Source organism: Melopsittacus undulatus, chromosome 1, assembly GCF_012275295.1.
Source record: "Melopsittacus undulatus isolate bMelUnd1 chromosome 1, bMelUnd1.mat.Z, whole genome shotgun sequence".
In the NCBI taxonomy this organism is placed as follows: domain Eukaryota; kingdom Metazoa; phylum Chordata; class Aves; order Psittaciformes; family Psittaculidae; genus Melopsittacus; species Melopsittacus undulatus.
The window spans coordinates 66,722,513-66,736,505 of record NC_047527.1 but is presented as its reverse complement, the minus strand read 5'-3'; the positions used below and the strand labels follow the sequence as shown (position 1 = coordinate 66,736,505).

General features: G+C 39.8%; 1 protein-coding gene across 1 annotated transcript in view; it reads right to left on the bottom strand.

Moving 5' to 3' along the window:
• The window catches only part of MOCOS (molybdenum cofactor sulfurase), a 214,441-nt gene that overhangs the window by 122,184 nt on the left and 78,264 nt on the right, over positions 1-13,993 (bottom strand). Inside the window, exon 4 of the mRNA XM_005153576.3 lies at positions 5,904-6,545. Within this exon, the coding sequence (XP_005153633.2) occupies positions 5,904-6,545 (642 nt within the window). The remainder of the gene's footprint in view (positions 1-5,903; positions 6,546-13,993) is intronic.

Here is a 13,993-nt window from a genome sequence, read left to right as displayed (position 1 = left end):
AGTATTTACAGCAATTCTTGTTCCTAAGAACTGCCTGAGGTAAAAAGAGAGAGCAAAAGCTTCAATTCCTGCACTTTGAAGTAAATCAATCCCTTACCATTATCTGAGCAGTACTTGTATGAGGTAAATATTGTCTGGGTCAAAAAGCCAGCCTCACCCTTTTACACACTAATATCAAGATATTCTAAGTACATGGTATAAATAGTGAAGAAAAAAAAAATTGGATTTTTATAACAATCAAGTTATCATTGTTTTTCTTCATATGTCAAACAGGTTAATCAATCACAAACGTAAAACCTACAAAGCACAATAGAAGTGCAAAATAGATTTATCAACAGTAAACAAGTGCTGTCAAATCTGTATAGCTGGTGCTAGAAATTTACAAAACCTCTTGAAGAAGACTTAGAGAAAAGGTTTGATTCTATATTTGAGTATAATAACTCTGTAGGGTAAAAGTACATCATGAAAACCTCCTAGCCACAATGACTGCAAAGGTACATCCTGGTTCAGGCAGTTTTTTTTCTGTATTTGATCAAAATCCTGGTATATAACAGAATTACTTTCCTTCTTCCTATCATCTCAAAACATTTTATATTTTAAGAGAAATGTGTTTTATAATGAGCTCCAAATTTCTTTATTTAAAAATGCATGTATTATAACCTCCTAGCAATTTATAAAGTTTATTTCATAAGTCAATAATTTGTTGCCAGTCATACACTGGGATGCAGTTGACTTACGTGAGCCTCTGTGTGCTAGGCATGTGACAGCATTAGGCACATGATTACTACTGGTTTTCAGTGAGTCTTTAACAATGAAAGAAGAAAAATGTTTGGTTTAGTTCAGTCTGTTTCCAAATATAAGAATCCTCAGTAGCATTAAAAATTATTTACATTTATGGTTTTTATTAATTTCATTTTGGTAAATATTGCCAAAAAGTGTGCAAGGTCCACTATCTCCCCTGTCTAAAAAACCCACTTTCTCCTGTATGTATTTTCATACTGTAGGTTGAAGCCTAGCACAAAGACATTCCAGTGTGCCTAAATGTATTATCTTCCTCAGAGGCAATATAAATTGCCTGGCATGGATGTCTGTGGTACATTGCATTGAGGTCCTGAACTGTTTTGATTAAAAGTAGTTTGGAAATCTGTGCACTGGAACTGCATGCTGCAATAGACCCAAATATTTAGGCATTAATCAATATGATGCCCCTCTTTTGGGGCTCATTCCTAACATTTACAACTTTAAGCCCTACATATGACCCACTTCAAATTGGGGTTTCCCAAATGTGCAACTAAGGATGAAAACACAACTCAAGTAACTTCTCCCTGGGACATAGTGAAGAGCTTAATCAGGTGAGCACCTTCTTCTATGGCTCTGAACTTTGTAAAACATGGGAGCAAGCAGTTCAGGAGCTGAATGGAAGCTTATTCTCTTTTTTTTTCCCCAAAAATTTCTGCTGGAAGAACCTGGTAGTTACAGCTGATTTTGTACTCCAGGAGGTGTCTGTCTGAACCTCTGCAGGTAACACTGAACTGGGGTTTTGTATAACCTGGAAGACCTTAACCACCAATCTTCTCCAGCTGTGTAGCTAAAAAAAAAAAGATGTAACACCAGCTGCTCAAACAAAAGTTTGAGAATAAAGGCTGTCTCAAAACTGATTTTACAGGAATTTTACAGATTTAGATATTTTCCAGTAAGTGGTACTGCTTGGAGATCTCAAAATGTCATGTGTAACAGCATAACACACAGAAGCAGCATAACAAAGTGCTTGAACAAAATGTACTAGTCAACAGGGTGATATTTTAGCCCACTTACCACTTTAAAGTAATCATGGGCAGATGGACAGAACCCTTGAATGTGTAGTGAATGTGCATACACTGGACTACAGGGTGAGCATGTGCAAAAGTATTGTGCTCTTCTAAACACAGTCCAGTCCTTAAGTGGTTTCTCAGTACTATGAATAGTTTCTATGGAACAAACCAGCACCTGTCACTGTATTCTTTCTCTCTGTGTTGACAGAAAGATGCAGTAATGCTGAAGAGACAACTTGAAGCTGAAGAACAGCTTTTTGCTAAGGGATTCTCCATGCTCCATATCCACTACCCTGCCTCAGGATTTTGTTGCCAGCTCCAAATCTTGGGTTCCTAGTGAAAGCTGTCATCCCTATCTTTCTGCATCCATTTTCCACTCCTTCCTTCCCTTGCCATCAGCATGCACAAAGTCAGCAAGTAATTGAGGATCCAAACCATGTTCCTATACGTATACCTGCACAGGCATGTGCAGAATTTCCTGGGGAAATCTATCATAGTTCTGCACTATAGTACATGTGTGGGCCTTAATTAAGGACATTTCCTGCAGAACTTTGGGGATCTAATCTTTCATCTCCAGGTCAAAAGTATCAGCCATGGAATCACTTCAAATATAAAAAGCTACAGCATCAAGAATAAAGAAACCTGCTTTGTTTAAGTAAAATCCATCGCAGTCTATAAAAGTGTGGGTGCTGCTTGGGGCTGTCAAATCATTCAAGCAGCAGAGGCAAGAGCTACTAAAATCCGTCAGGGACAAAGTCATGCCGTCTGGATTTCCAAAGCTTTTGAAAATGCATTTGGAAATGAAAAACACACAACAGTTAATGCACGAGATATTTCACACCAGTAGACTGAGATGTAGATATCCAATTTACAGATAACAAAACAGCCTCTTTTGCCTTAGTCGTAAATTCCAGGATGATCAGATTCTGAATAGCACTCACAGATACAAAAGAAAAATAAGGCAGATGATGAATATTTTATCGCTGAATTCTTGCTATACATAATCATATTATTTTATTATCTCTTGCTGTGCAGAAAAAAAGATAGGAAATGAGGCTAGATCTGTGAATGATAATAATAATTTGTCAAGCTGTTTGATACAAGGATGAAAATACAATAAACATGATTTTAAAACTTGAGATGGGAAGACTGGTTACTACTATGAAATGGGAAATTGTGAAAGTGATTTAAGGGTATTAAAGGAATGTAAAAGAAACCATGGTAGAATAATTTATATAGCAAGAACAACAAAATAAAATAGAAGAAACACTAAGAAAAACTGTATCTATTAAGACAAAAGGTAACCATTTTGACAATCCTGGGAAGGAAAGATGAAACACCCTCTCATTACACATCACCACTCAAGTTTCAACTTGATTTAGGAAAATCTAATTCCTTTAGTGCACTGCACTTTGATTATGCATAGATGTGGAATACCTTCTGCTAAGGATATTCAGATACACATATTCTAATTCACTTTTCCAACAGTATTTGTTAGAGTTCACATTTCCTTATGAATAACCACATGAAATGACATGTTCCAGTGTATTCAATCCCTGTGTTAATCCAGCACTGAAAACAAGCTGTTTTTTTTTTTAATGGTTTAAGAAACTTAACTTTTGAAATCACAAAGACAAGCCTAAAGAGAGAATGCAGATGGGGTTTGGCAGAGGTACACAGAATCAACAACAGAAGCCCAGAGGCTGTAAAGGACCCCTAGGGATCTCAAGTCCAACCTTCTGCTCAAAGCATATCCAGCTAAAGCAGGTTGCTCAGGACCTTCTCCAGTTGGGTTTGGATACCTCTAAGGATAGAGGCTCCTTACTGAAATTTGTCAGGGATAAAACTTGGCTTTAGGCAGAATTGCTATTTAGATGAAAAATAATGACCCAGGTTTCAGTCACTAGCAAAGAAATGGAAACACGGCCCACAGATAAGGTAATCATATTAGCTTGGGCCACAGTGGCCTGGCATTTCAGGTGTAGTAGTTCTATTCCTAACTGCTCTCTATATTTTATTCTCAGGAAAACACTTTAATGTATAAAAAAAGAAAAACTCTGTAACATTAGAAAAAAAAAATAATTTGGATGACATGGTTTGGAGGAAATTGCAGGAAAATTTCAAAGTTGTTGCTTTTGTTTTTTCAGGAAAGTGGTTATCCTCATTCCTAATCTATCTTTGTAAACTTCAAGCATCTTCAGGTAGGATTTAAGTATCCACAGTTCACTAGGGATTACAGGCAGCATCAATAATACTCTAAACATGAAGCCTTTAATATTAGGCTTACAAATAACAACCAAAAATGAGGACAAATGTAAATATATATGTATGTACAATGACTCAAACTGTCTGCCTGACTCTTTGGTGTGCAACAAGAACTTGTGCCACACGCATCGGTATCCAGCTGTCAGATTTGACTATTTTAGTTAGGTTCCCTCATGCCAAGATTAGATAGTCTGTACTGAGCTTGACTGAGAAATCAGATTGGACAAATCCCTTTGTTTCTGACTCTAGTAGAAAATGGTTAAAGCAGGCCCTTCTGATCCAGTAAAAAAAGCCCTTGAAAGCAGTGGGTACCTCAGATACCTGAAAGGTATCAACCTCTGAAAACTCCTGAGAAAGACACCAGAGATAGAGCTCCCTTCCAGGTTCCCACATACTCTTCCCCTCTTACTTAGAAAACCCTTTAAAAGCAGAATTGAGACTTAAGCTGTGTTTCAGATATTTTTATCTGCTATGCAGTCTCAGGGGTCATGTGACATTTATCTCTAGAAAAGCCACTGAGAAATTAGAGCCTGCCCAGGTCAAATTAAAGCAGGTTTTCTCCTTGTTTTGAAGGTGATGCAAGAGCACTCTAGGATCTCATGACTTTTATGTCCTTTCATCTTGGCTTTCAGTAAATGCTGCACTTGAAAGCCTTTTTAGTTTGAAGAACCAGAAACAGAGGTCATAGTGTAAATGTTTCCCTGATGTTTTTATTTCTAAATTGAAAGATTAACTGTACCAATTTCCGTTTCAGAATGAATGTATGGCCTCGTGTGGCAAGAGAGCCATGCTAATGTGGCCAGCCTCTGCATTTACCAGTCCAGAATCAAAACCCCACAGCAACACCCAAAACACACACCTAGAAGAGGTGCACACACATGAAGCATCATTATGCATTGCTACATGTACAGTGAAAGGTCAGACATTTTCATTCTAGGAGATGTAGACTATTGTGCTGCTGGATATACATCCATAAACAAATGCAAGGCATGAATGGCTTTTTTTATCAATTCCCCTTTTCACCTCTATCCTCTCCCAAGTACTGTAATTAAATATTAAAGGCCGATCCTTTGCATTTCCTTTGTGCAGATGTATATAACAGGAAGGAAGACCCTTTACTGCATTTATGTGAGCTGTTGCTTGCATGATGAGCAGAGGCAGAGAGACCAAGCAACACTAAGAGTGGCATTTCAATGTGTTAAGAGACTAGGAGAAAACATATCAATTGCCCTGCATTTCCTTATGTGTGTATGTTTAACCTCCTTTAGGTGTCCTCTATTTCCTGTAGGAGCACTTCAAAGCTTCTCCAGAACCCCAGTCAGGTTAATAAGAGAGCCACAAATATTTGTCTTTGGTTATTTATCTTAATGCACATCCTTCTAATACCTTCTCTTGAGAGTAAAGCATGCCATCTTTCCAGTGAAATACATGGACCTTACTTTCCAATTTCACTGAGGGTCATTATACTGTGTGATCAACCTTGGCCTGGCTGCTCCAGGTGCAGAGCTTCAAAACCAGAGTTCCACTGAGATACCTTAAATATAAATTTAAAAATGCATGTACTGACCTTTAAGTCACTGAGTGAAGCCTTATATTTTTACTAGTTTTGACTAGATCAGGGAAGGAAGATAGATATTTCAGATTATGTTCTTTAGACAGGAAAAATTAATGCTAAAAGAAAACAGATGCGGCACATCTGTGCAACTATTCCAAAAAGGAAGTACAGCTGTCACAGTCCAGTGCATGCACCAACCCTAAGACGCTTATCTGACACAAACAGTATTAGCAAACCCACCCCTCCCTTTTGTTAAACAAACAAAACCTTACCTTTCAGCTATAGATTTCCTGGGAAAATAAAAATCCTCTCCTGCAAGATAGGCAGCTGCAGTTCCACCTCCAAAGTAAGTTTTCCGCAAGAGGGGGGCAATCCGGTTGTTTACCAATAGTGCTCCTAAACCGGTTGGGAATCCAAAGATTTTATAGAATGAGATGGGGATAAAGTCAGCTTGGTGAACTCCCAAGTCTAATGGAGAACTGCTCACGTATGAAGCTGCATCTAGCAGAACAAACCACTTCCCTGGTATTTTGATGGGGCAAAGTTTTCCAGTTTTTATATCCTGTATCCATGAAAGGGGATATTTGGTACCAGAAAAATTGCTCTGAGCTGGATAAGAGAAAAGATGAGGCGTCGTGCAGTTTTGTTCTTCAGCTGATAACCTGTTCTTTTCTGATAACAAGATTTCCTTTGGTTTTATTGGAACAGACAAGACATTCATTGAGGTAGTTATCCCCCTAATACCAACCACAGATGTATGGCTGTCAGTTAAGTAACAAAATCGACTGCTGGGCTGCTTTGTGCCTTCAGGTATCCAAGGGAATGCTTCTGCTACCAGTTTAAGTGCAGTTGTGCATCCAGATGTGAAAATGATGGTGTAATCTTCAGGAGTAGTGTGAAAGTGTTGTAATATTCTGAAAAATTGAAAAGAAAAAAAAGCCAAAACAGTTATTTTCTGATTTTTTTTTATTTTATTGCTGTGTGGTGTATATATATATATATATATATATATTCCCAAGCATATATTCTTTTACTCTGACACCTGATATGAATAGAAGTAGCCAGGTTTTGGCAAATAGCACAATAAATGTCAACAAGCGTAGCTCAAATCATTTTGCCCACAACAGACTCTTTCTAATGCAGCAGTGAACATGGCTGTATTTTAAGGCTAGAAGCCAGCTCTGCCTGGCTCTGAAGAGACTGGCCAGTCTGGCCGCTCAGTGAGATCAGAATCAAGCCTGCCTATGATTAAAATTACATTGTCCTTGAGAGAACACAGTTTTATTTACAACCTATTAGGGGTTTAGTTTATGGTGGATTTGGGGCAGAGTACATTTCAGTTAAAACAAAATAATCTACGTGAATACTGGACATCCCAACCAAGGGCCACAGGATTCAATGGGAAAAACTTAACATACAGCTTTGCTCCTTGCTTATATTAACAATAGAAACAGAAGACAGCAAGAAGCAATGTATGCTTCCTATGTGTCTTATGCACATAAGGCTGTAATCTCTGTAGTCCGTAAAGATTGCTTAAACCAGTAGCAACTTATTGTCTTCCAATATGCCAGACTATGAAAACTTAAGCAAGCCAGTCTACGTTACACACTCATTGATGCCTGGACAGCACCTTGTTGGCTTTAAACTACCTTTTGTGATCCCCATCTAAAGCACCTTTTGGTGCCAATGCTAGCTTGTGCATCAATTACAACTTTACACCCTGCAAGATGGGTCTTCTCAGAGGCTGAGGAACAGCTTTAATTCAGTCACCTTTCTTCCCTTTTCCACCTGATGAACGTCCCCTGAATTAACTTTTAGAAAACTCCTACTAATATTAACAGGAAATGTTACAACCAAGAGACACCAGCTTCAGTATGTGGGGCAGGGCAAACAAAATTGAACCAGGGCATAAATGTTACTGTTTAGCAATGCTGTATGGCTTTAAAGGAAGGTAAGAGGTAACAGGGTTTTTCAGTGCATCTCTCCTGCTGCATGGTGCTTCTGTGAGCAACATAATGTATCAGTGCTCCCCAAGCAGCTAACACTGATCTGCCTAATTTCAAGGTGCAGACCAGCATTTGGAGAGTCTATGAACTCTGGTTCCCAATGTGTACCATTATAAAGATTGAATGTTTTATGTAACAGGAGATTCCCTTACTGGAGCAGGCAAAAACTGAAGACACAGTTGAATTTAAATGTAGGTTATACAAAAGGCTATGTGACAAATTAAAGTAAAAATTTCCTGAGCCATAAGGCGGGAGAGAGGAATGCCTGGAAGTTTTATGCATCCAGTCTGAAACACAAATGCTACAGGCAAGGGGTGGTAAAGCTGGGTGTGTGGGGTGCAGCAGTCAAAGATTAAACACTGGAAAAGTGCAGTGACTGTGATTATTAGGACTAAAAACCACTTTGTAAAGACTCACTGAAATGATACTGTTAATATTTTTCTCGGTTGAGGGAAAGTCTTTTTGTACTGGGAAGTACAGAGTGCAACAGATTGATTCATAGGCTCAAATGAATCTTGAGTTTCTTCAGAACTTCATTTCTTAAAATCTGGTGCAATTGGTAAGCATTTTATGCCTTCTGGAAATGAAGAAAGAATTTCAGCCTTTATGAAAGACATCAGCAGGTCATGGTTTTAAGCTTTAAACGTTCTGAGAAACCATTTGAAAGAGTTTATAAGGATCTTTCAGATATAGATCTGCCAGGGAATAGACGCTGCAAGCATTAACACCTCCAGACATAATTCTCAAAGGCTGTGCTCAGAGAAACCAAAATTCTCCATTAGATTTTAGAAACCATGTTAGGAAGGAAGATGGGGACAAACAGTGAAGTTTTTGTACTGTGTACTGAACTGTCAGCCTGCCTCATTCATTGTGGTGACCTGCTCTGTCTAGTTGCTGAATCACATGCTCCCCCTTCTCCTGCAATGAGCTGTATAGCCTTTCCCACCAGCCCCATACTGCAGCTTGAAGTGCACTTTTGTCCTACAGGGCACATGACTGAAGAAATCGGAAACAATCCAGACAGCAGCCTCTGCTGAAGTGAAGGGTTCCTAGTCAGAGCCATGCCATGAATTTCAGTCCTTACAGCTTTCTGCTTTTATTCCTTTTCTTGCATTCACCTAGATACAGAAAGGTGGAAAGCAAGGCAAGCAAGAGTCATAACTTCTTCAAGGAGAGAATAGGAGAGCATAAGACTCTTGTTTCTAGGGGAAAGGAATTGTGGAAAGTGGATTAATAAGGGGGCTGGGTTTCTGTGGCTATGGACATAATTTTCTATGCATTATCCTATGATGTGGCTTATTTTTGTACACAGTCATATTGGATAGGTTTTGGAATCATTACACTGATATAAACACAAATTACAACAATGCGCAATTCCAAGAAAAATCAACAATTAAGTATTCAAATTCTGTGAGCACTAGGCCAAGTTACGTATTCACATGTATGAGCACACACAGAATACCTTTTGAGTTAATAATGTAGGTGACAGGAGCAAATTCTTAATATTTAACATCTTTTCATAAGAGCAAGCTGACAAGAGCAGCAACAAAAAGCACTCTGAAGACTCTTATCAAGTCTGCTCCTTTTCTATTCTACGCTTTTCCTCCTCCCTGCAAGCTGAGTGGGAGGTGAGAAACATCTAGGCAAAATGCCAAATTTTGCTCAGGAATAACAACCTGTAGTTCTCCATTGGAATTGTACTCGCTTACTACAGCACTTAATTTGACCAAAAGACACCATAAAATGACAATAGGTGGAACGCAGTAATGGTGGATCAGGATTTAATAATGGGATGCTGTTGCCCAACCATGTATACCAGAACCAGTGAGTATTTTTTCAGACATTTTCCCAACTTTATAAAATAAAAACTTTTATCATGGGTTCTTTAAGCTCACAAATAGAGAACAAAACTCATGCACATTGATAGTATTTCAACTGTATTTAGTTTTAAATCATGCAAATTTGGAAGAAGCTGAAATATTCTGAAATAAAATCCATGACACCGATATATTTATCTGTTCAGTTCCGTACCAAATATTGATTTTCACATGAAAAAAAAATAAAGCTTTAGGATAAGATTTTCAAAAGTGCCCAAACGAATTAGAGCCTTTTTTTTTGTAAAAAACATTTAAGTTCCCAAAGTTAGAGAAACAGTGAAGTTACATGTCAAATTACCTTCAGTAAGAAGCAGGCTCCTTTGTGAATCTCATTAGGTACCTATTTGCATTTTGGGTCTCTAAATGCATCATAAAATTGCTAAGACTCCAGTACTTGAAAAAGAGTTAGAATTTTCAAAGTCATACTTACATTTTGATTGAACTATTTCTAATGTTAAAAAAAGGAAAATAAATAAATAAGGCAATAGCAACAGAGATAAGGAAATTTCCTTCTCTAGAATGTCTTCTGATGTGCAGAGCAGAAGAGCTGCAAGCACCTTAGAGTAAGGTTTATGAAATGAATATCACAAACTCCTGAAACAGAACAGCAGTGTTATGATAAAATCAGAGTTCTCAGGGCTAGAAACCTGCAATATGTCTCAATGACTTCTGCAGCCACAGTACTACACCCTCTGTCTTGACATAAATACTGGGAGCACTGGCTGTTACACACAGTTCCTAATGCTCTCTGCCTGCGTGTAACACATACCCTATTACAGTGAAATGCAGCTCACCTTTATTGCACTCCTGTAAGATTTATAGCCATATATAAGGTTGTTCTTGGCAGCAGGACTAAAGACTTGCAGTGAAAAACTGATAGTTTGATCTATTATAGCTCACAGCTGCAAACAGCAAAGGTATTTTATAGTATTACAAATTTCCCCTTTTCAAAGGATTCTTTGGAACAAAAGGCTGAAAAGATAATTGTTTCATTAAACATACTGATATGTGCCATCACGGGGAAGTCAGCACAAAAGCTGAGAAACTCGACCCAGTTCCTTGCATTCAGATTGGCAAGGAGGGGGAGGAAGCTGGATGCTCCATCATTGCATTATATCGAAGACCCACCATGACTGGTCACTTCTTCTCTCCCACCTCAAGTGCTCCCCAAGAGCACACAGATCACAACACAAGGAGGTCAATAATGCATAGCCAAGAAGCCTGTCCAGGGGTAAGCCACTGAAAATGCCCCAACTCAACCATACTTCCCTGGGTACGCTTGTATCCTGAGACCTCTCTTTGCTTGTACCCTGAGACCTCCCTGTTAGCTGATGTTTAATCCTTTTAAAATGTTGCCATGCAAGTTTTGTATCTTTATGACTGCAGCTGAACCAAAACTAAGGTAAACATTGCTAGCGAAAACCAATTAAATTTCAACCAAGCCTGCTGTCTCATTTTATACACTTAATGCACACATATTTAATAATGGGCTTTATATTTAAACCTATGTATAATCAAGCCATATATTTTGAGGGTGTAGTCCTATTATCTAACTCATCTAACTCAACAGCCTGAATTAACAATTTAATTAGAACTAGATACTCCAAATCGCTACTGGCAGCTCTGTGGAACATAAGGGCTACTGATTTGTTCAGCTACCTTAGGTACACAGTGGCACCTGAAGTTAGGTGAAAGGGATGATGTCCAAAGCTGCTGTCTGGCTGCTATTACCTCATGCAAGAAACCCCGTGTTCCTCCTTGGCACTAGCTCTTCATTTGTGGTTCTCTGTAGCAGATCACTAGTAGCGCTCCCATAAACGTACAGATGTTCATGTTGTACAATTTCCATTACAGACACCTAAAAGTCAGTTGATTTATATGGCTTTTCTTCCAGGATTCTAAGCTTTAAATACTTCTAAAATATGCTTTATAGCAGTTTCTCCACTTTCTTCAAAATCAGCATTTTGCAAACACCTACAAAAGCTGAACAAGAAATTCTATTGCTAGGTTTGGGTCCTTTCACACTTTCATTCCAACTGATGCAAACATTTCAATTTCTAGTTGGCAAGATCAAAATATGGCCAAGGAGTTTCTGATTTTCATATTTTATACTTGTATTCACATTTTTATTTAGATTGTATATGAACTGTCATAACTACAGTGATTTTCTAGCCAGTAGCCCCTCTAGCTAAAAAACCACTCCTTTTAAAAGTTTAAGTACTGCCATTGTAACAAGAGATTCAGATTTGAAGACAGAAGCATACTTACCCATTTAACAGTACAAGTTTAGGTAGCACTTTATAAAGCCCACTTTTCAGCTGCATATTTATATATAAAAATTATTTCTTATTATATTTTTTTTCCATTGTTGTGTTACTCATTGTTGTGTGCCACTGAGCTGGGTTCATTTGGAACTCGGATCAGATGCCTCTATACAAATGCCCATAGCATGGGGAATAAACAAGAGGAATTAGAGATGTGGGCACATCTACGGGGCTATGATATAACAGGCATCACTGAAACATGGTGGGATGGCTCCTTTGACTGGAGTGTTGGAATGGAAGGTTATAGGCTTTTTAGAAAAGACAGGCCTGGTAGGAGGGGAGGGGGAGTTGCCCTTTATGTTAGGGATAGGCTGGAGAGTATGGAACTCTGTCTGGGGACAGGTGATCAGTTAACAGAAAGTTTGTGGGTCAGGGTTAAGGGGAAATCGGTGATGGGACACATTACTGTGGGGATCTGTTACAGACTGCCTGATCAAGAGGAACCTGTGGATGAAGAACTCTACAGACAAATAGGAAAAGGCTCACGCTCACAGGCCCTTGTTCTCATGGGGGACTTCAACCACCCTGACATCTGTTGGGGTGACGGTATGGCCCGGCACAAGCAATCCAGGAGGTTTCTCGATTGTGTGGAAGACAACTTCCTTCTGCAAGCAATAAAGGAGCCGACGAGGAGAGGTGCCCTGCTTGACCTCGTGCTCACCAACAGGGAAGGGCTCGTTGGAAATGTGACTCTCCAGGGAAGTCTTGGATGCAGTGATGACGAGACGGTTGAATTTGAGGTCCTCGAGACAGTGAGAAGAGCGTGCAGTAAGCTCACTGCCCTGGACTTCAAGAGAGCAGACTTTGGCTTCTTCAGGAACCTGCTTAGCAAGGTTCCATGGGATATAGCCCTAGAGGACAAGGGGGCCCAAGACTCTTGGTTAACATTCAAGGATCACCTGCTACAGGCTCAGGAGTGTTGCATCCTGACTAGAAGGAAGTGCAGCAGGAGAGCCAGGAGACCTCCTTGGATGGATAAGGAGCTGCTGAGAAAAATTCACAAGAAAAAAGAGGTTTATAAAAGGTGGAAACAAGGACAGGTAGCCTGGGATGAATACAGGGATGTTGTCAGGGTAGTTAGGGACCAAGTTAGAAAAGCTAAGGCCCAATTGGAGCTAAACTTGGCAAGGGATGTTAAAGATAATAGGAAGGGATTTTATAGGTATGTAGCGGCTAAAAAACAGACTAAGGACAATGTAGGCCCCCTCTGGAAGCTATCAGGAGAACTGGCTACACAGGACATGGAGAAGGCTGAGGTTCTGAATGGCTTCTTTGCCTCGGTCTTCACTGGCAAAGGCTCTGACCGCAGCACCCAAGTCTTGGAAGGTGGACGCAGGGACTGTGAAAACCTAGACATTGGGCCCACTGTACATGAGGATCTGGTTCGAGACCATCTTAAGAACCTGAATGTACACAAGTCTATGGGACCTGATGAAATCCATCCGCGGGTCCTGAAGGAGCTGGCGAATGAAGTTGCAAAGCCACTGGCCATCATATTTGAAAAATCATGGCAGTCAGGTGAAGTTCGTGATGATGGGAAAAAGGGAAATATAACCCCCATTTTCAAGAAGGGGAAAATGGATGACCCGGGGAATTACAGACCAGACCTCTGTGCCTGGCAAAACCTTGGAGCAGATTCTCTTGGAAGGCATGCTAGGGCACATGAAAAACAACAAGGTGCTTGGTGACAGCCAGCATGGCTTCACTAAGGGGAAATCCTGCCTGACCAATTTGGTGGCCTTCTATGACAGAGCTACAAAAGTGATGGACAGGGGTGGAGCAGTTGACGTCATCTACCTGGACTTGTGCAAAGTGTTTGACACTGTCCCACACGATATCCTTGTCTCTAAATTGGAGTGTCATCAATTTGATAGGTGGACCACTCGGTGGATAAAGAACTGGCTGGATGGTCGCACTCAAACAGTTGTGGTCAACGGTTCAATGTCTGGCTGGAGACCAGTCACAAATGGTGTCCCTCAGGGATCGGTGTTGGGACCAGTGCTGTTCAACATCTTTGTCACTGACACGGACAAGGGGATTGAGTGTGTCCTCAGCAAGTTTGCTGATGACACCAAGCTGTGTGGTTCGGTTGGTAGGATGGAGGGAAGGAATGCCATTCAGAGGGACCTTGACACGCTTGTGAGGTGGGCTGATG